At 51.8% G+C, this 16,920-nt stretch overlaps 1 protein-coding gene across 1 annotated transcript in view; it reads right to left on the bottom strand.

The window, feature by feature from the left end:
- Positions 1-7,351: 7,351 nt before the first annotated feature.
- The window catches only part of JAKMIP1 (janus kinase and microtubule interacting protein 1), a 174,959-nt gene continuing 165,390 nt past the window's right edge, over positions 7,352-16,920 (bottom strand). The window contains exons 20-21 of the mRNA XM_011935422.1: positions 11,141-11,206; positions 7,352-7,402 (exon numbers count right to left, since the gene is read on the bottom strand). Of these exons, the coding sequence (XP_011790812.1) occupies positions 7,352-7,402; positions 11,141-11,206 (117 nt within the window). The remainder of the gene's footprint in view (positions 7,403-11,140; positions 11,207-16,920) is intronic.

The raw sequence follows: 16,920 nt of genomic DNA, 5'->3' as shown, positions 1-16,920 counted from the left end.
GCGTTAACATGACCATTATACAGATGGTCCGATGGAGGCTCTGGAAGGTGAAGGAGCTTATCTCGGCCCCACAGGTGGGATGGGAAGTAGCAGAGTCAGGATTCAAATATGGATCTGACTCCCAAACTAGAAAGTGTGTGTTCTGACACAGGAGATACAGTAATAGGTGAGCACAAGACCCCAAAACAGGAGCAAATGCATCCTTTGGGCACCCGGAGGAGGGGGAGGGAGCCCCATGCTGAAGAGATCGTAGGAGGAATGGGGGATTACAGCAGAGAGAGGCGGGGAGGGGACTCCCCCAGGTGGGGAGCATCCTCAGGCCACTGCCCTGCACAGAGAGGCAGGACAGGTGAAGGGAATGGGAGGACCAGACTGAGCTGGCCCGGTGGACACACAGAAGGAGGAAGTGGGGAGTGAGGACAGAGGAGACTGGGTGTCATCCTCTTGCAGGCACTCAAGGACTCTGGCGTTTCTGTGGGCCCCTGGGAGAAGGGAGGTGCCTGGTCAAATGTCATTTTGAGGATCGAGCACTCTGGGTTTGCAGGAGCAAGATGGAGGCAGCTGAACCTGTAGGAGGAGGCAGCACCACCGGCCAGGCCTGGTGCAAAGAGGCGTCAGGACCAACACAAACAGAAAACAAGAGGCTTCCCTCTCCCTGTTAAAAATAAGAAACGTCCCTCCTCCCTTTTCTTAGAGCATTTACTTTAGAAAATTTGTAAGGTTTATTTATTTATTTATTTATTTTTAATAAGGTGGAGTTAGTCTATGGTTCTTTGTAGTCAATTTTTTTTTTTTTTTTTTTTTTTGAGGTGGAGTCTCGCTCTGTCGCCCTGGCTGGAGAAAGCGAAATAAGCCTTTTGCCAGCTGTATGACCCGGGAATGTTTTCCTGAAGGACCTGGGCACCGCCTCTTTGGGATGTAAATTTCAGGGAAAACAGCGCCCCTAGTGTTCAGTGGGAGGAAGGAGCCTACTGGGCAGGCGCCTGGCTCCAAGATGCAAAACCTGTCACAGGAAGTAACGGAAGGGTGGAACCCAGGTGCAGGAGACGTTTTTTTTCCCTTTGTATCAAACAAATTAATGAACACAGAGGGTTGCCCCAGTTGCCAGGTGAGTTTAGGATGAACCATGTGAAACAATGACGCTATCAAGTCCTTTTCCGTAGGGATGAGGGTGAGAGAATGTGTGCGTGGATTGTGCCTGCCTGGCTATACAAAAGGGTGAAACTTCTTTCTGTCTTTGCAATCTCTCAGTGGGTTGCCTGTAATGCATCTCATATCTTGGTTTAATGCTTATTCAATAATAAAACTTTTTTTTTTCTTTTGTGATGAGGTGTTCTGCGCTGGGAGAAGCTTTTGTCTTTAATCATATTTTTCCAACAGTGGCCAATGTCTTGGTGGCCACAAGGGGTTTCAGTGGACCTGGGGCGGTTAGAGGCAGGGGGCGGGGGTGCAGTGGAGCCACTCAGATCCCAGGCGCTGGGACCAGGCTGCCTAGGTTCCAGGCCTGTCTCCATCGCTTCTCAGATGTGATTTTGGACAAATTACTTAACTTCTCAAAAAAAAAAAGGAGGGTAAAAATCGTGCCTAAGTGAAGAGCTGTTGAGGAATAAATGAGTCAATCCCTGCAAAGCCCTCAGCAGAGCACCCGGCACACTAAATACAGCATGCTGTCTGCTGGGTGGGGGGCAGACGCAACACTGTCCAGCCGTGTCCAGCTTTCAAGCCTATTTGCCACATGATCCTAGGCAAGTGACTTGGCCCTCTGCAAAATGAAACTGACAGCAGTCCCCGCTCCCTGCTGTGGTGATGACTAACTGAGCTCTGGGGAGGTGGCGGGGGGTGGTGGTTGGTCCTGTATCTGCACTGCACCGTGAGCCCCGAGGAACATCAGCCAGGAGGAGCCAATGCAGAGCAGGAGGATTGAGTGACAGCTGAAGGCAGCAGCAAGAGACTGAAAGATTACCCCAGGCCCACCAAGGAGGAGGAGGTGTTCCAGCCCTTCCTTGGGAGCAGCCCTGAGGGAGGGCACGTCCTTCCTTCTCGCCTAAGGACAGTAAAGCAGGCAGGGCCTCTCCAGGGAAGTGTTCTCAGGTTTTTTAGGTAAGTGACAGAGGCTCTTGGGGGAAGAAGAAGGTCGAACAGAGAAAATCGTGGCCTGCCTATGGTTTACCAACCTCTGTGGTAGCCTGGGGTGGAGATCTAAGCCTGCAGGCCCCTCAGAAGTGACAGGGCCTGGGCAGGAGAAGGGGACAGATTGATGTGCAGATGTAAGGATGTAGGGTTCTGACCCCTTGGGATCCTTGGGGAGGTTCCCTGAGACTGAGGGTGGTAACAGGGAGAACACAGGCTATGGAAGAAATCAAGAGTCCCCGTTTCTACTGGAACAACAGCCCTTGAGAGTTGGGGGGAAGCTGGGAGGGAAATAAGGAGGTCTGGCCGTGTGAAGACCTGGGCTCCACCCTACTTCAGAGCCGGAATCTGGGGCGTAGAGAAGGGCCCTACAGGAGGCCCCAGGAGTCCCTACAGAAGGCCCTAGGAGTCTAGACAACCAGGTGGGGCGGGAGGGAAGAGGGCCCCACAATGGCATATTTGCCATTTCCCACCCAATTTGGCAGACCCCTGGCAAACCCTGTTTAAATGTCAGAAAATAACCAAATATCAAACTGGCCATTGTTTGTCCTGGGAGTGTCAGGCAGGACTGCTACTGGTTACAGAGGGGTTACGGCTGGCGAGGAAGACGCGGGAGCGTCCACAGTCCTGGACGCTCCCGGTGGATAGAGGAGCAACGGATGGGGGCAGATGTTGAATTTGCTTGGGAAGGATGGGGAAGCCGCAGCTAAAGCGGGGCATGCAACCAGCCAGGGTGAGCCTTGCCCCTGACTGGGGGAGAGGCCCACCCACCCACATGTTTGTATTCCTCCCCTCCCCTCAGGGCCCAGCACCGAGCTGGGGGCAGGCTGTGTAGGATTTCACACCCTTGAGTGTGAGCCGACTCTCAGGGCATCCGTGTGAAATACAAAGCCCATTTCACCTAAGTTGCTCGGCACGGGCACTGCGCTTCAGCCAAAACACGTGCGGCCAACTGCAGACCCGGAAGGGAAGTGGGGTTCGGCGAGAAAAGTCTCACACCCATGCGGTAATGACCTCCCAGTTTGCCCAGAACCTCCTCCATTTTAAAACAGGAAGTCCTGTGTTCCCAGAACCCCCCCGCCGTCCTGGACAAATCAGCGCGGCTTGTCCCTGCATAACTGGTCTCCCGGCCTCAGCCCCAGCCTTGGCTCCTCAGCCCGCAGGAGGCTGCCAAAGTGGCGGTGACAGAACGCAGTCTGACCCCTTGACTTCTCTGCCCCAGCTCCTCCCTGGTCGCCTTTGGCCTACAGAGGATTGAGGTGTAAGACAGAGAAGTAGAAACCTGTGTTTGCACCACGGACATCTCTGTGCCAGGAACATTCGGGGCTGGCTCTGCGCTGAACCTCCCAGCTGGCCCGTGGGGAGGGCTATGCTAAAGTGTGGAGCCACACTTCTCCTTTCTACGAGGAGGTGACCTTGGGTTCCCCAGACTTTGTAACTCTGCTGCCCTGGAAACCACATACATGTTACTAAACAACATCCAAAACCCTGGCAGATATGCCTGACCTGTGCACAGGACTGTGGATGAGGGGTGAGTGCACTGGGGCGCAGCACAGCTCTGAGGCTTCCTGAACACTGGGGTCCTAGCAGCCAGGACTGTGCCTAGCAGGGAGCCGGGAAACCATGGCTGGGACTGTGACAAGAAATACTGGTTCCTAACAGGGACTCTGGATTTCTCTGCAGGGAAATCCCCATACCTGCCAGTGTGAGCCTCATGCTTCATCCTGCACTGCCTCCTGGAGGGCCAAAGAGAACGGGTCCTGGTCCCGGGCCGGCTGTATGGACTCCTCTGAGGACAACTCCCAAGGAGAGAACAGAGGATGCTATGTCTCCCACCAGTAGCCACGGTGGCCTGCGGGAGCCTGCGGGTCTAACCCTGCAGCTCAGACCTCTCCCAAGGCCTCACATGGGAACTATGACCACCATTCCTCAAAGCGGCAAGGACATTGCCAGTGTCTGTAGCAGGAAGAGGCCAGGCTGGCAGGGACAAATGGGTCTGACTTCAAAGCCAAGGCCATTTCGGTCACATGATCTCAGTGGGAGAGCCCAGCAGACACAGACACTGCCCTTCACCCACTGAAGGATGGGGACAGGCAGGCGTGAGGACTGCGTTCCTGCAGTGGCTGCAAGAGTGCTGGACCGACATTCCAGAGACCCATGGGTGCCCCTAGACTTCTGCCCGCAGAAGTTAGCACAGCAATGCATCCTGTGCTTCCCGGCCAGAAAGAGTAGGCGTGCCTTCGTTTTCACTCACTGTGCGATCCCACTCTCCCATCGCCCCCTGGGCTGCTAGGATGCCTATGTTTTCAACCGACATCAGTTTGTTTGTATTTCACCAAGTGTTGGTAAGTTATGGAGGCTGAGCTAGTGGGTGCTTTGGGGTTTTGATTTCAAAAGAGAATGAGTAATGCTGGGCCATCCTGGTGCATTTCTGCTTAGAGATGGATCCTGGGATGTGGTGTGAGCAGCGCTCCCCTGCTGGCAGGGCCCTTTCTGTGCAGGGCACCGTGTCCTTCTCCATCCATGGATCTGGTCTTCTGAGAACTTCTAGCTCTTCTGTCGCCCTCACCCCATGAGTTCCCTCAGTCACCTAAATTTCGGTCGTTTCCCTTTTGTCCAAAGGTCCTTCTCACCAGAGACCACAGACCTGCTCCTTCCACCTGATGAGTAGGGCCTGAGCCCGTCCACCTGCAACCAGCTGAGCATGACCCGGCCTGGCCTTCAGCCGGCTTTTCCCATGCCGACACAGCCAGCCTCCTCATCACATTCAGTCTTCTCTTTCACTTCATCTATTCTAATTCCAAACGTCTTCCCGTGCAGAAGTTTGGGAGAGGCATCCTGTGAGCAGGTGGCTTCCTCTGGAGATGCCCCCACCCCACCCAGCCTAGAACAACAACAGAAACATCATCGGAAAGGAACTTGGGGAATTTCCTCCTGGGCTGACCATCCTCAGCTGATGTCTGACTCTCTGTAGCTGCCCCACTCCATCCGCTCTCCAGGGAGGCCTCCACCACCCTGACAGCTCTCCTGGCTCCATCCAGGGGTGACCTCCCAAGGCAGGAAGGGCTCACTTCCTCCCCACAGTGGTGACAGCAGGACCTGGTCTCGGGGCCGCTGTGGAAATAACCTAGTTCCTGCAGGTGCTCCAGCGTCTCCTCCTTGGCAGTCCCTTGCAAATTACGACCAAGGTGCAACACAGGCCCGAGTGTGGCCTGGTTGGTGGTCATGTCTGCTCTCTCAGTCCTCAGTCCACCTGGTCCCAGGGATAGTCATGCTCTGAGAGTTTTGCCGTGTCACACCCACAAGAGCGACAGAGCCCTCGGCCTCCCCTCTGAAATCTGAGGTCCCTGGGGTCGGCTCCTCCATGATGGGCAAGGCTCCAGCCCCTCATCAGAGTCCTGCCCTCTCTCTCTGGCTGCCAGCCGCTAAATTCAGCTGTGAACAGATTCAGAGGTTTTGCTGACCAGGACTTGAACTGGGGTTCACATTACAAGGACACTTGCAAGTTGCGCCGGCAGACAAACTCTGGGATGAACACAGCACGGTTCGTGGAGATTTATGTACACAGGGCAGAGACGGCACCCACCTGGGTCCAGCTGGACACGCACGCTGTGGCCTGGGGAGGCATCGAGCGTGGGGATGAGGACTCGGGCCTGTCCCCAGACAGTGCAGTGGCTGCCGATCCCTTGGTTTCTGGTAATTGCACTTAGTTTCCTGGCATTCAGGTCTCTGCCCCCTTGGGCCTTCAAGGTGCCAGAGCTGGGGGACATGGATGTGGCTCCAAGTTTGACAAAATCCCCATCGTCCCTGCAGAGTCCTTACGGCTTGGGCTGGCCAGGACCCAGCCATGCGTCCAAAGGCTTCCCCTTAAAGCTATTGTCAAATATACATAAATTCTGTTTGCAGTCTCTGGACTTTGAATAGCTTGTTTCGCTGTTGAATTTGGTTTGAGTGGGGTTGGGGTTGCCGTAGGGACTCAGTTTATTCCATAAACTCTTTTTCTATCCTGAAAGATTAAAACATAATTTGAAACGACACAAGAACCAAGGGTTAAAATGACTGGAGGATCCCTTGGCTTTATCTGCCCCCTCCCCCCACTGCTGTCATGAACACCCCAGCTGAGCCCTGAGGGACCTTCCCCCACAACCCAGGAGAAGCAGCAGCAGCAGCAGGATCAGATCACCCATCCCCCAACACCTACCCACTCCCTCCGGCCACCCCCCCTCTGATCAGATGGGACTGAGTGTCAGCTGTCCTCTAAGACCTGAGATCCTTCCTTTACTCAGTCCATAAACATTGAATGAATATCGACCATGTGTCCAGCACTGTCCCAGACACTTGGGTACAGAAGGTAACAGACCAAAGCCTTTGTGGACTGGGGTCAGCCTCAGGGACGCCCATGAGGACATGAGGCAGGGCCCTGGCCTCGGAGCTCAGCCCGAGGGGTCCAGGTAGCTACCTGGTGGGTGCTGTAGGTATCCCCGGAACCCAGGGGGCCCTCAGCCTGGGCTGGATTCAAAGACAGAACTCTAGTCTATGAGTCCTGGCAGCCCCTGGCTCTGAAATGGTCACTCTCAGGGAGAATGTGCAAGGGTCCAGGTGTCTAGGGTGGGAGCTGGGTCCTGGGGACACACAGGGCTCAGTGGTCAGAGGAGGACCAGATGCTGAGGTGGCCTTGTTCCAGAGGTCCCTGAGCATGGCACAGGTGTCAAAATCCACCACAGGACAGGGGTGAGAGGGAGCTGGGTGGCTTCTTACATGGGCACCCTGGGCACTTTGCACGTACGTGGCAGTCTGGGCCCATGAGCTGTTTGTCCAGCAACCTCCTGCTCCTGCAGCCCTTGAACCTGGAAGCCAAAGACCCTGGACTCTACAGAGGACTTACTGGTCCACACGGCAACGGAGAGCACCAGGGACTGAAGCCAAACTGGAGAGAACGTTTAGAATAAAACAGAGTCCCTCTTTGTGGATGCAACTCCACAGAGGAGATTCTTATTCACAGTGAGTCTCCCTGATCCCCCTCCTCAGGCCGGGTCTCCCCCGGTGGCCCAGACCCATGAGCTGAGGCATCCAGCACAAGGCCACCTTCCACGGTGCCTCATCTCTCAGGGAACGTGACTGTCAGGGACTGGGAGGAGGACTCCTCCTGTTTTAGAAAATCATCATTTTCAGCTGCGAAAAGGAAAAGATACCAACCCGAGGTCTTGGCTCACTGAAGTCATCAAGGCCACAGAATGAATGCTAGTGAGAAAAACAAAAAAAGGAACAAAAACTATAAAATAATACCAAAAGAAAATGAGGAAAAGAGAAGAAAAAGAAAAGAAAACAGATGTAAGATATGTAGTATGGAACTCAATGACAGCATTTTACCAGAATTATGACACTGAGTTGTTGGGTTGGGAAAGAGAAATGGGAAGTAAACAGGCTTTAGGAACTGATCTCCCCTGGGAAACGCATCCTGGGGCCTTCCATACTCAGGGTGGGTTATCCTGACCCCCTCCCCAAACAGGCGGCTAACTCAGACAGCGGAGACTGACACTCTGGACCGGGACAGGTCTTTTTGGTGCTGTGATGTGGACTTCATGCAGAACGTGGGCAGGCCAGTATAAATAGACGAAGGCCCAGCCAATGGTCATGGTCAGTGGCTCCCACCAAGAGACGGGGGCACGATGTGTGCACCAAAGATCAGGGTAAATTCCACTCAAGGTCACCCAGTCCAACTCACAGACCAGTAGAGCCCTTTCCCCTACACCACGCTTGCCCAGCCCTCTACCCACAGGCCCCATGTGACTCAGGGCAGCTTTGAATGTGGCCCAGCACAAATGTAAACTTCCTTAAAACATTATGAATTTTTTTTGTGCAATTTTTTTTTTTAGCTCACCAGCTGTTGTTAGTGTTAGTGTAATGTATGCATGGCCCAAGACAAATTTCTTCCAATGTGGCCCAGGGAAGTCAAAGACACCCCGGCCCTATACCAACTTTGCCAGGGTTCTTTCTTCCAAGAGAGCCACTGTTTAAAATCTTTCATGCCATTTGATTAGTTTACTTATAGAGAAAAAAAATCAGGGAAAAACGGTCTTAACAGGAGGAAAAATTAAACACGTCGACTTAAAAGTAGAATTCTTGGCCGGGCGCGGTGGTTCAAGCCTGTAATCCCAGCACTTTGGGAGGCCGAGACGGGCGGATCACGAGGTCAGGAGATCGAGACGGGTGGATCACGAGGTCAGGAGATCGAGACCATCCTGGCTAACACGGTGAAACCCCGTCTCTACTAAAAAAACTACAAAAATCTAGCCGGGCGAGGTGGTGGGCGCCTGTAGTCCCAGCTACTCCGGAGGCTGAGGCAGGAGAATGGGGGGAACCCGGGAGGCGGAGCTTGCAGTGAGCTGAGATCCAGCCACTGTACTCCAGCCCTGGCGATGGCGCGAGACTCCGTCTCAAAAAAAAGTAGAATTCTTTTCTTACCCTTTTCAGGACTTGCTTTGTTCAAAAGAAGTTGCAAGTCGTTAGGTGAAACATATCTGAACATCAGCCGGGGCTTTTGAAAATAATCCTTGAGTTGGTCTTTTTTCCCCCAAAAACAAGGTAATATCTCCTTATATTATTTATTGGAAAAGTCCAAACTAACAGCCATCAACTTCTAAACAAGGTGTAGGATCATTGGAAGTTAGAGCTAGAAGAGGCCTTGGGAATCACCCAGCCCTTCATCTTCCACATGGGGAAACTGAGGCCTGGGGAGAGGGAAGGATTCATTAAGACCCTCCAGTGGGGTGTGGCAGGAAAGAGTTTCTGAATATGACAAAGGGAATGATGAGTCAGGGATAGTGGTGGCTAGAGCTATTTCCATGGTCACAGGCCCCAACGCCTATAAGGAAATGAAGGTGGCATGAGGCATCTTGGAAGGTTTCCAGCCCTACAGGCCTCATCAGGTGTCCATCCTGGCCAGTCCCTCCTGCTCTACATGCCAGCCTCCGCAACTCCCTTCTGCGGCAAAAGAAGATAGACCAGTCCCCAAACATTGCCTTTGAGAAAAGAGTCAAAGCAGAGCCAGAAAGAGGATTCCAACATTTCCCAGGTATTCTCACTGCTGAGGATATAGTGCGTGTTATTTTAAGTGTGTGCTCATTGCACCTGACTTTTAACATTTTAATCAGCAACGATGACCTTGGGCATGTTTTAAGCCTTTCTTTTATCATATCTGGCTCTGTGACACATTTTACCAAAAGAAGTGGTAGAACTACCTAGGAGATGGGAAGAACTGGTGCTGCCAGTCCACATGCTTTGCCTGGGCCCTGGGCTGCGAACTTTCATATCCTCAACCTAATTTCATCCCTACATCCACCCTCAGAGACAGAGCACCATTCCTAGCAGCACATGAGAACACCAAGGCCTGGAGCAGAGGGGTGAATTTCCCAGGCTCTCTGGGCCCACCTGGGCAAGACCAGAGGACAGCCCAGGCTCATCTATCTGCAAAGCCAGCTCATGCCTCAAGCAATTCTTAAATTCAGTCATACTTGAGACTCCCTTGAGTTCTCAAAATATCCTTGGAAGGCTGGTGGGGGTGGGCATCTGGCAGATGGGGACTCTAGGAATCAGCTAAAACTGGGGTTCCCATGAGGGTAACCAGGGAACTGGCAGGCGAGCCCTGCCCCCACCCCTGTGCACAGATCCTCAGTCCACTTGCAACCTGGCAGGGCCCTACGCCTCCAGCAGAGATGGGAAGGTGATTTCATCTGCAGGGAGCCGACTCTCATGAAAGAAGGGAGAGGAAGCATCTGAAACAGAGGTGAAATCTTAAGAGCTGTCCCATCTCTCTGGGCACATGATTTGATTCCCTACAGGACTGACTCTACAGAAAGGCTGTCATCCCATTTTTGGACAGCCCCGGAATCTGCCTTCCAGAGCCTTCTGCCCTGGTTTGTCCCTGAAATGAGTCAGCTTCCTGTCTCACAAGACCGGCCTCAGACACATGCAGCCCAGAGATGCCCTTTCTACCTCCTCTTCCCAAGCTGATCCCACCTTGACCTTTGAGATTCAGGTGAGAACCCCTCTTCAGGCAAAGGCACGCCGGCCCCCAGGCCTCCTGGATGGGTTCAGCAGCCCTCCATCTTGTTGCCACACTTGAACTTACCTCTGTGACACTAAATAGGCAATTATTGTTTTTCTGTACTCATCTAGGATCATTTGCTTACTCATCCACAAACATTTGATGATGCCCTAGCCTGCGGCAAGAAATGTCTTGAATCAGATGAACACCACGTAGACCCTGTCCTCAAGGATTCACAGCCATCAGGTGGAAGAAGATGAAGGGCAATGCCATGATAAAGCTGCTTTGCGTGTGTCCTGAGCAAGACTCATGTGTGTGTCTGGACCAACGTCATATGGAGGGTCAGGGTGGGATGGCTATGACGTCCATGGAGACCCCAGCCATCCCTTCCTAGCTGTAGGACCATGGACAGGTGTCCTAATCTATCTCTGCCTCAGTTTCCTCACCCATAAAATGGGCATCATGGTAAATGGGCTGGTGGAACATACCCAAAGCCCAATGAGAGGCCAACCTCACATCCTCTGGGATGGGAGAGGCTGCGTCTTCCAGGACCATGGGACTGGTCTGGGGAATACAGAAGTTATTTAAAAATGAATGAGTCCCTGGAGGAGAACCTGTGTCTGTGGTTAGGGGGATGCCACTGACCACAGCAAGCTAACATGCTTCACCTCTTTCCTAGTGAGACAGCAGGGGAGGGATTCTGGGGAAAGGCTTTTGTGAAAAAGACACACAGAGTTGGCCCGGCCTGCAGAATTTTTGACAGCCATTGAGAAGGAAATGCCTTTACCAGGAAGGAATTTTGAGGAACTACCAATTTCCATGAGGTGCTGATTTGGGAGAAGAAGGGCAGAGAAAGGAGGGCTGGAGACAGAGTCTATGCTTTGGACGTTATGAAATAAAATGATTTTGCGCTAACATTTCATGGAAAGAAACCTGGGTTCAGTGTGAGCTGCAGTCACCTACCTTTTCCTCCAGTTCTTTCAGGTGCCGCTTCTGAAACTCCAGTTTGTCCTCCAGTTCTCGAATTCTCTGAAATACATCAGGCTATGTGTCAGAAAAAGTACATTGTCCATGTTTAAAACCTCTGTTTTTATTTTTTATTGTGGTCTAGCACAGAAGCCATAAAGGATACAAACGCTGTGGGCAGCTTGGTGAGCTCTGATACGCGCACAAGCCCGTGTCACCACCACCCAAAGCAAGACAGAGAGCGTCCCAGCTCCCAGAAGGCCTTGGTCCCCCGGCTCAATTCCAGCCCTGTGAAGGAATTCTGTTCTGACTTCTATCACTAATAACGGATCGTTTCTGTTCTAGAAGTTTGTGGAAATAGAATTACACAGTACACATTCTTAAGAGGGGATCTTTTGAAAATAAAACATCAAGACTGGGCCAAAACATGTAGGCGCCCTGAGCAGCTAATAAAGGGCATGGGTGGGATGTGACACCAAGTCACATACTTGTCCAAGATTTATTTAGCTGCAGTCTGGGGGCTGGGGGGAGGAAGGGAGAAGGGCAGAGGAGGTGTTGTTGGGAGCCACTGCACCAGCATCCACCCTACCCTCTTAGAATCCCACTCAGCACGTGGTACCATGGTGACCAACAGATCCGGTTTGCCCAGGACTTTCCTGGCGTGAGTCCTAGGAAATTCCTCAGTCCTGGGCAAACCGGGACTCTTGGTCACCTTCCTTGGCGCTGTACCTGCAGAATTAATTCCCTGGGTGGTTTACCGATCATTCCTTCCCGTCCCACGCAGCCTCTCCACCAAGGAAATCTGGTGAACTGCCCCGTGAACTCCCCCGTCTCCAGTTCTTCATGTGCGCACAGGGCTTAAGCCCCATCAAGGGCCCCACCAAGGTGGGTACCTCTGGGGCAACTCTGTCCAGTGGGCTGCTGCCCCTTGTTCACCCTGAATGGGATACAGACCTCATGCACTGAGACAATGCTGGGAGGTGGAAGGGTGGACGATTCCAGCCAGCAGAAATTAAAAGTGGGGTCACCACAGGCCTTTATTCAGGCCCAGAGAAGTCGTCTCTCATTCTGTAGGGCGGTGGTTCTCCAGCCTGTGTCAGCATCACCCAGAGAGCCTACTCAAATGCAGATTGCCAAGCTCCGCCCACAGAGCTTCTGACTCAGCCTGGCTGGGGTGGGGCCTGAGTGAAAGGTGCAGTCCAGCAAGCTCCCGGGTGATGAAGACGTGGACGGTCCAGGACCCCTGCTTTGAGAACCACTGCTGTGGGCATATTTAGTCACTCAGTAAATAGGGCTCCATATGCCTGGGCCTGTTTCAGTCCTGGGGAGAAAGACAAAGTCTCTCCCCTTGTAGTCCAATTATGGTTCAGACAATAGCAGCATACAATTAAATAGAAAGGGCATCAGATGAATGCAAACGCCATCAAGAAAACCAAGAGGGGCCAGGCGCAGTGGCTCAAGCCTGTAATCCTAGCACTTTTGGAGGCTGAGGCAGGTGGATCACCTGAGGTCAGTAGTTCAAGACCAGCCTGACCAACATGGTGAAATGCGTCTACTAAAAATACAACAATGGGCCGGGCATCCGGGCATGGCGGTGTGCTCCTGTGGGGAGGCTGAGACAGGAGAATCGCTTGAATCTGGGAGGCGGAGGTTACAGTGAGCCGAGATCATGCCATTGCACTCCAGCCTGGGTGACACAGCGAGACTCCATCTCAATAAATAAGTAAATAAAGAGGCATGAGGAGGGTGAGGGGTGAGGGATTGAGCTGTGGCCTGGAGGAGACGTGGAACCCAGCAGGGACCTATGATAGTTCACCAGATGCACAGGAGCGGAAGGGAATTCCAGGCGGAGGGAACGGCACATGCAGGAGGCCAAGGGGCCTGAGGTGGGGGGTCGGGGACAGAGCTCAGAGGGTCTGGAATGGCCCATGTCCCAATAAGGTGCTCACAGCTTTGGGGTTGCCATGGGGAGCCAGTGACGGGTTCTAGGCAGGGACATGATGAGCTTTTGATTTCAGGATGATCACAGGGGCAGCCAAACAGAATGGATTCCATGAAGGAGACAGAGAAAAAAAAATGATTCTCTCGGATCTGTGACCTCGGGCAGTTATTCCGCCTCCCTGAGGCCTGGTGTCCTTATCTATAGATGGCCCACATCTAAGGATTTAACAAGCAAAATTGTACCAAGTGTTTAGAGCAGAGCTTGGCATTGAGCACTCCGTAAGTTATTTTTTACAAGTGGTAATTTTCTACTCTCTCCCACCCTAAGGGAATGGTGTGACCTCAGTCTGGCAGTGGCAGGGGTTTCCCGGCAACCCCCTCACATGCAGGGCCGCCGAGGAGCTGCTGAGTAAGCGGGCATGCGGCCCGAACCTGGCTTGAATTCTGGGCCCCAAATGTAGCAGCTGTCGGGCTCTGGGTGAGTGACATGATCTCTCTGTGTCTGGAACCCTCTGCTGTAATATCTGTGTGGGACTCCGTGACTCGGAGGGTGAAATGGGATCTGTAGGACAAGGCTTTGTAATCTAATGTCCGGCTTTACAGTTTCCAAACAACTTCTGAGAATCCCCCAGGAACAACTTCTGGGCTTTACAAATCAGCCTGAGAACCTGGCTGTCATTCTAATCTGTCTTGACATTCATGCTTAGGAAACAGTCTCTCATCAGAGTGTGGGAGGCCAGAAGGAGCAGTGGGTAAGAGTTTCCTGAGCTGATGACCTGGGTTCACAGCTGAGCTCTGTTGCATCCTGGCTGTGTGACCTTGGACAAGTTGCTTACCTTCTCTGAGCCTCACTCTGCTCTCTCATGAAAAATGGCATCAATGACCTGTCTTCATAGGACTCATGTGAATTTCATTCAACCAACATCTATTGAGCGCCTTCTGTGTGTCAGCGCCACCCTGTCTCCCTGGGCTGGAATATCGATTGCCCCAGCACCTAGAACAGTGCTTGGTACACGAATGTTAGAACAACTCAAAACAAAACAAAATAAAACAGAACAAAACACAGTGCCATGACGGCCAGCAGGGGCATCTTTGAGAGAGGTGGACGATGCAGCTGTGCCAGTTGGAAGGGGCTCTAGAGGGCTTCGAAGGTCAGACTAAGCAACCCAGACTTTGTACTCTGGGCACTAGGGAGCCAGTGAGGGTTTCAGGGGAGGTGTTGTGGTGGTGCTGTGTGTTAGGATGGCTTCGGCAGAAAAAGAGACAATGGAGAGGGCATTGCCATCGTGACTTGTCCCAGCAGATGTCTCTGCAGGCCGACTGTGGCGAGGAAGTGAAATCAGTGCTACTGAACCCTCAGAGAGGGTCAGGACAAAGTGAATTTACACCAGTGGCTTCACTCCAACCTTCACTCAGGCAGAACCTTTTACAAAAGCGCAGAATCATTCTGTTGGGAAAGGTGCCATGCACTAATGGATGTTTTCACATCCTCTTTTCCCCTGAGTTAACAGGGCTGGAAAATGCCAATTTCAGCTGGGGCCGGGCAGGGGACATTGCTGTACCCTGTGGGCTGGATTCCAGGCGAAATACAATGGTAATGTCCACAGCAAACTGGGAGACTGGGTGGGTCTGTCCATGGTTGAAGCAGGCAGCCAGTGCTTGAGCCAGATCAGAAGTGGAGTGAGTGTTACCAGAGCACCTGGCTGTACTATGTCATGTTGCCTGTGTTGAATACATGAGTGTTAGGGACTATTATAAATATAAAGATGACAGAAGACATGATAATGACTAGGTTGGGTTAGAAAGGCCAAGTGCAGCAAATGTTAGCTGATATTCCTTGAGTGCTTACTTTGTGAGCACTTTAGATAAATTCTCCATTGACCACAACACTTCAAGACGTGTGCGTTGATTGTACCTATTCTACAGACAAGAAAATTGAGACTCACAGAGGTGAACTAACTTGCCTCAGGTTACATCATAACTAGGGACAGGATTTGAATAAAAATCTGTCTGACCCGAGAGCCTGTGGCTTCTAATGCTACATCATAGCTTTTCATATATAAACTTTAAAACATTAATTTTTATGTTCCTGGAGGGGAAAAAAATCATGGTAATGCAGGTTTGAATTACTTCCCTTTGGAAAAAAAATGTAGGTTTTGCAATACTCTTTTGAAAATACCAGATTTCTGGAGACTATCAAATGATAGCAACTAGCAAAGAATCACAAAATATGAATAGTGAACCCTCAGGGGGTCATGCAGTGTGGAGACCAGGGCTCTGGCAGTGGACTCAGGACAGGCCTGGCCTGGAAGGGTCACTTTGTGGCTGGCTGACCTTCATCCAGCTGTTTTGTCTCTGTGCCTTCATCTCTCCATAAGTTTGAAGACTTAATTAGGTAGCCAAACACCTGTTTTCAAACAGGTGTTTTAATGATGCTCCTTACAACCACTGTTTCAGGGTGGTGATTTCTCTGTAAAATCCTATACACAGGGTACTACTTTTGAAAATTGCAGCTGTTAGAAAACATAAAGCATCTCCTCAACCACAGCCAACTGTTCCCACCTCAGGGGCTTTGTACTTGCTGTTCTCTCTGCCAGGTGGCTGCCTGGCTCACTTCCTCACACCATTTTAGCCTCTGGCTGTTTCTGACATCTTCAGTATTTATTCGAGTCTTGCTTGTTTCCCCTCCCCAGAATCTAAGAACATCCTCTCCATGGAAGCAGGACTTTGTCCACTGTTCCACTCCCAACAGGCAGCACTGTGCCTGGCATGGGTGGGTGCTCTATGCATAGTTGTTGAATGGAAGCCAGAAGCAGCAGCATCTCATTTCCCCAGCACCATGCGGCCACTGGGGCTGGCTGGAAAGTCTCCCCTCTGCCCTGGAGTCATACCTAGACCACCCACTTCCAGGAAGACCTGTTAAAGGAAGCATCCAGTAAAACAGATGCACTCCTAAGTTTGAAGGCTCCGGGCTACTGGCTGGGGGCTCCGGGCTCCCGTTGCTGCTACACGCGTGCAACACTACGCGGAGAAGGGGAGCGAGAGTCGGCACACATCATGGCATCAACGGTTACACTGGGAGAGTTTGGCCAAGCTTTTTCACCTGCAGAACCACACCGGAGCCTCAAGGCAATGCCTGGAGGTGCAGCCGCTCAGAACTACCCATAGTACAGATGAAGAAGCTGAGGCCAGCAAACGTTAAGCTTTGCTGACCGTTCTGGAGCTGAACTCAAAGCAGGGAGGAGGTAGGTACTGGATTCTCCTGCCTGGTGTGCTAGAGGAGGGAGACAGGGTGATGGGGGAAGGGAAGGAATAATAACTCATTTTCTTACTAAACCAAAAAAGTTACAAGACCCTTATATCCCCCTAGAACTCACAGCCATGCGTCTATAAGACAAGGTTTGACAACTTGAAGTTGCACAGAAATCACCATGGGATCTTCTTAAATGTGGAATCTGATTCCATAGGCCTGGGGCGGGGCCTGAGATCCTGCATTTCTAGCAGGCCTCAGCATCAGGCCAATGTCCCTGGTCCATGAACTATGCTGAGTGGCCAGGGGGCAGCACACTACCTTGGGTATTGACATCCATGCGTTATAACATAGAGTCCTCTTTCACTGAACACCTACCATGTACCAGGTGAATTGGTTTGCATATCTTATCCCTTTACAGTCTCAGAGCAATGTATTATTGAATAAATGTATTGACTTCAGCTTATATGTACATATCACTGTATTTTTTTTTTTTTTTTTTTTGAGATGGTGTCTTGCTCTTTTGCCCAGGCTGGAGTGCAGTGGCTGGATCTCGGCTCACTGCAAGTTCCACCTCCTGGGTTTA

Source organism: Colobus angolensis, unplaced genomic scaffold, assembly GCF_000951035.1.
Source record: "Colobus angolensis palliatus isolate OR3802 unplaced genomic scaffold, Cang.pa_1.0 Scaffold143, whole genome shotgun sequence".
Classification (NCBI taxonomy): Eukaryota; Metazoa; Chordata; class Mammalia; order Primates; family Cercopithecidae; genus Colobus; species Colobus angolensis.
This window is presented reverse-complemented; position numbering and strand designations above follow the sequence as displayed.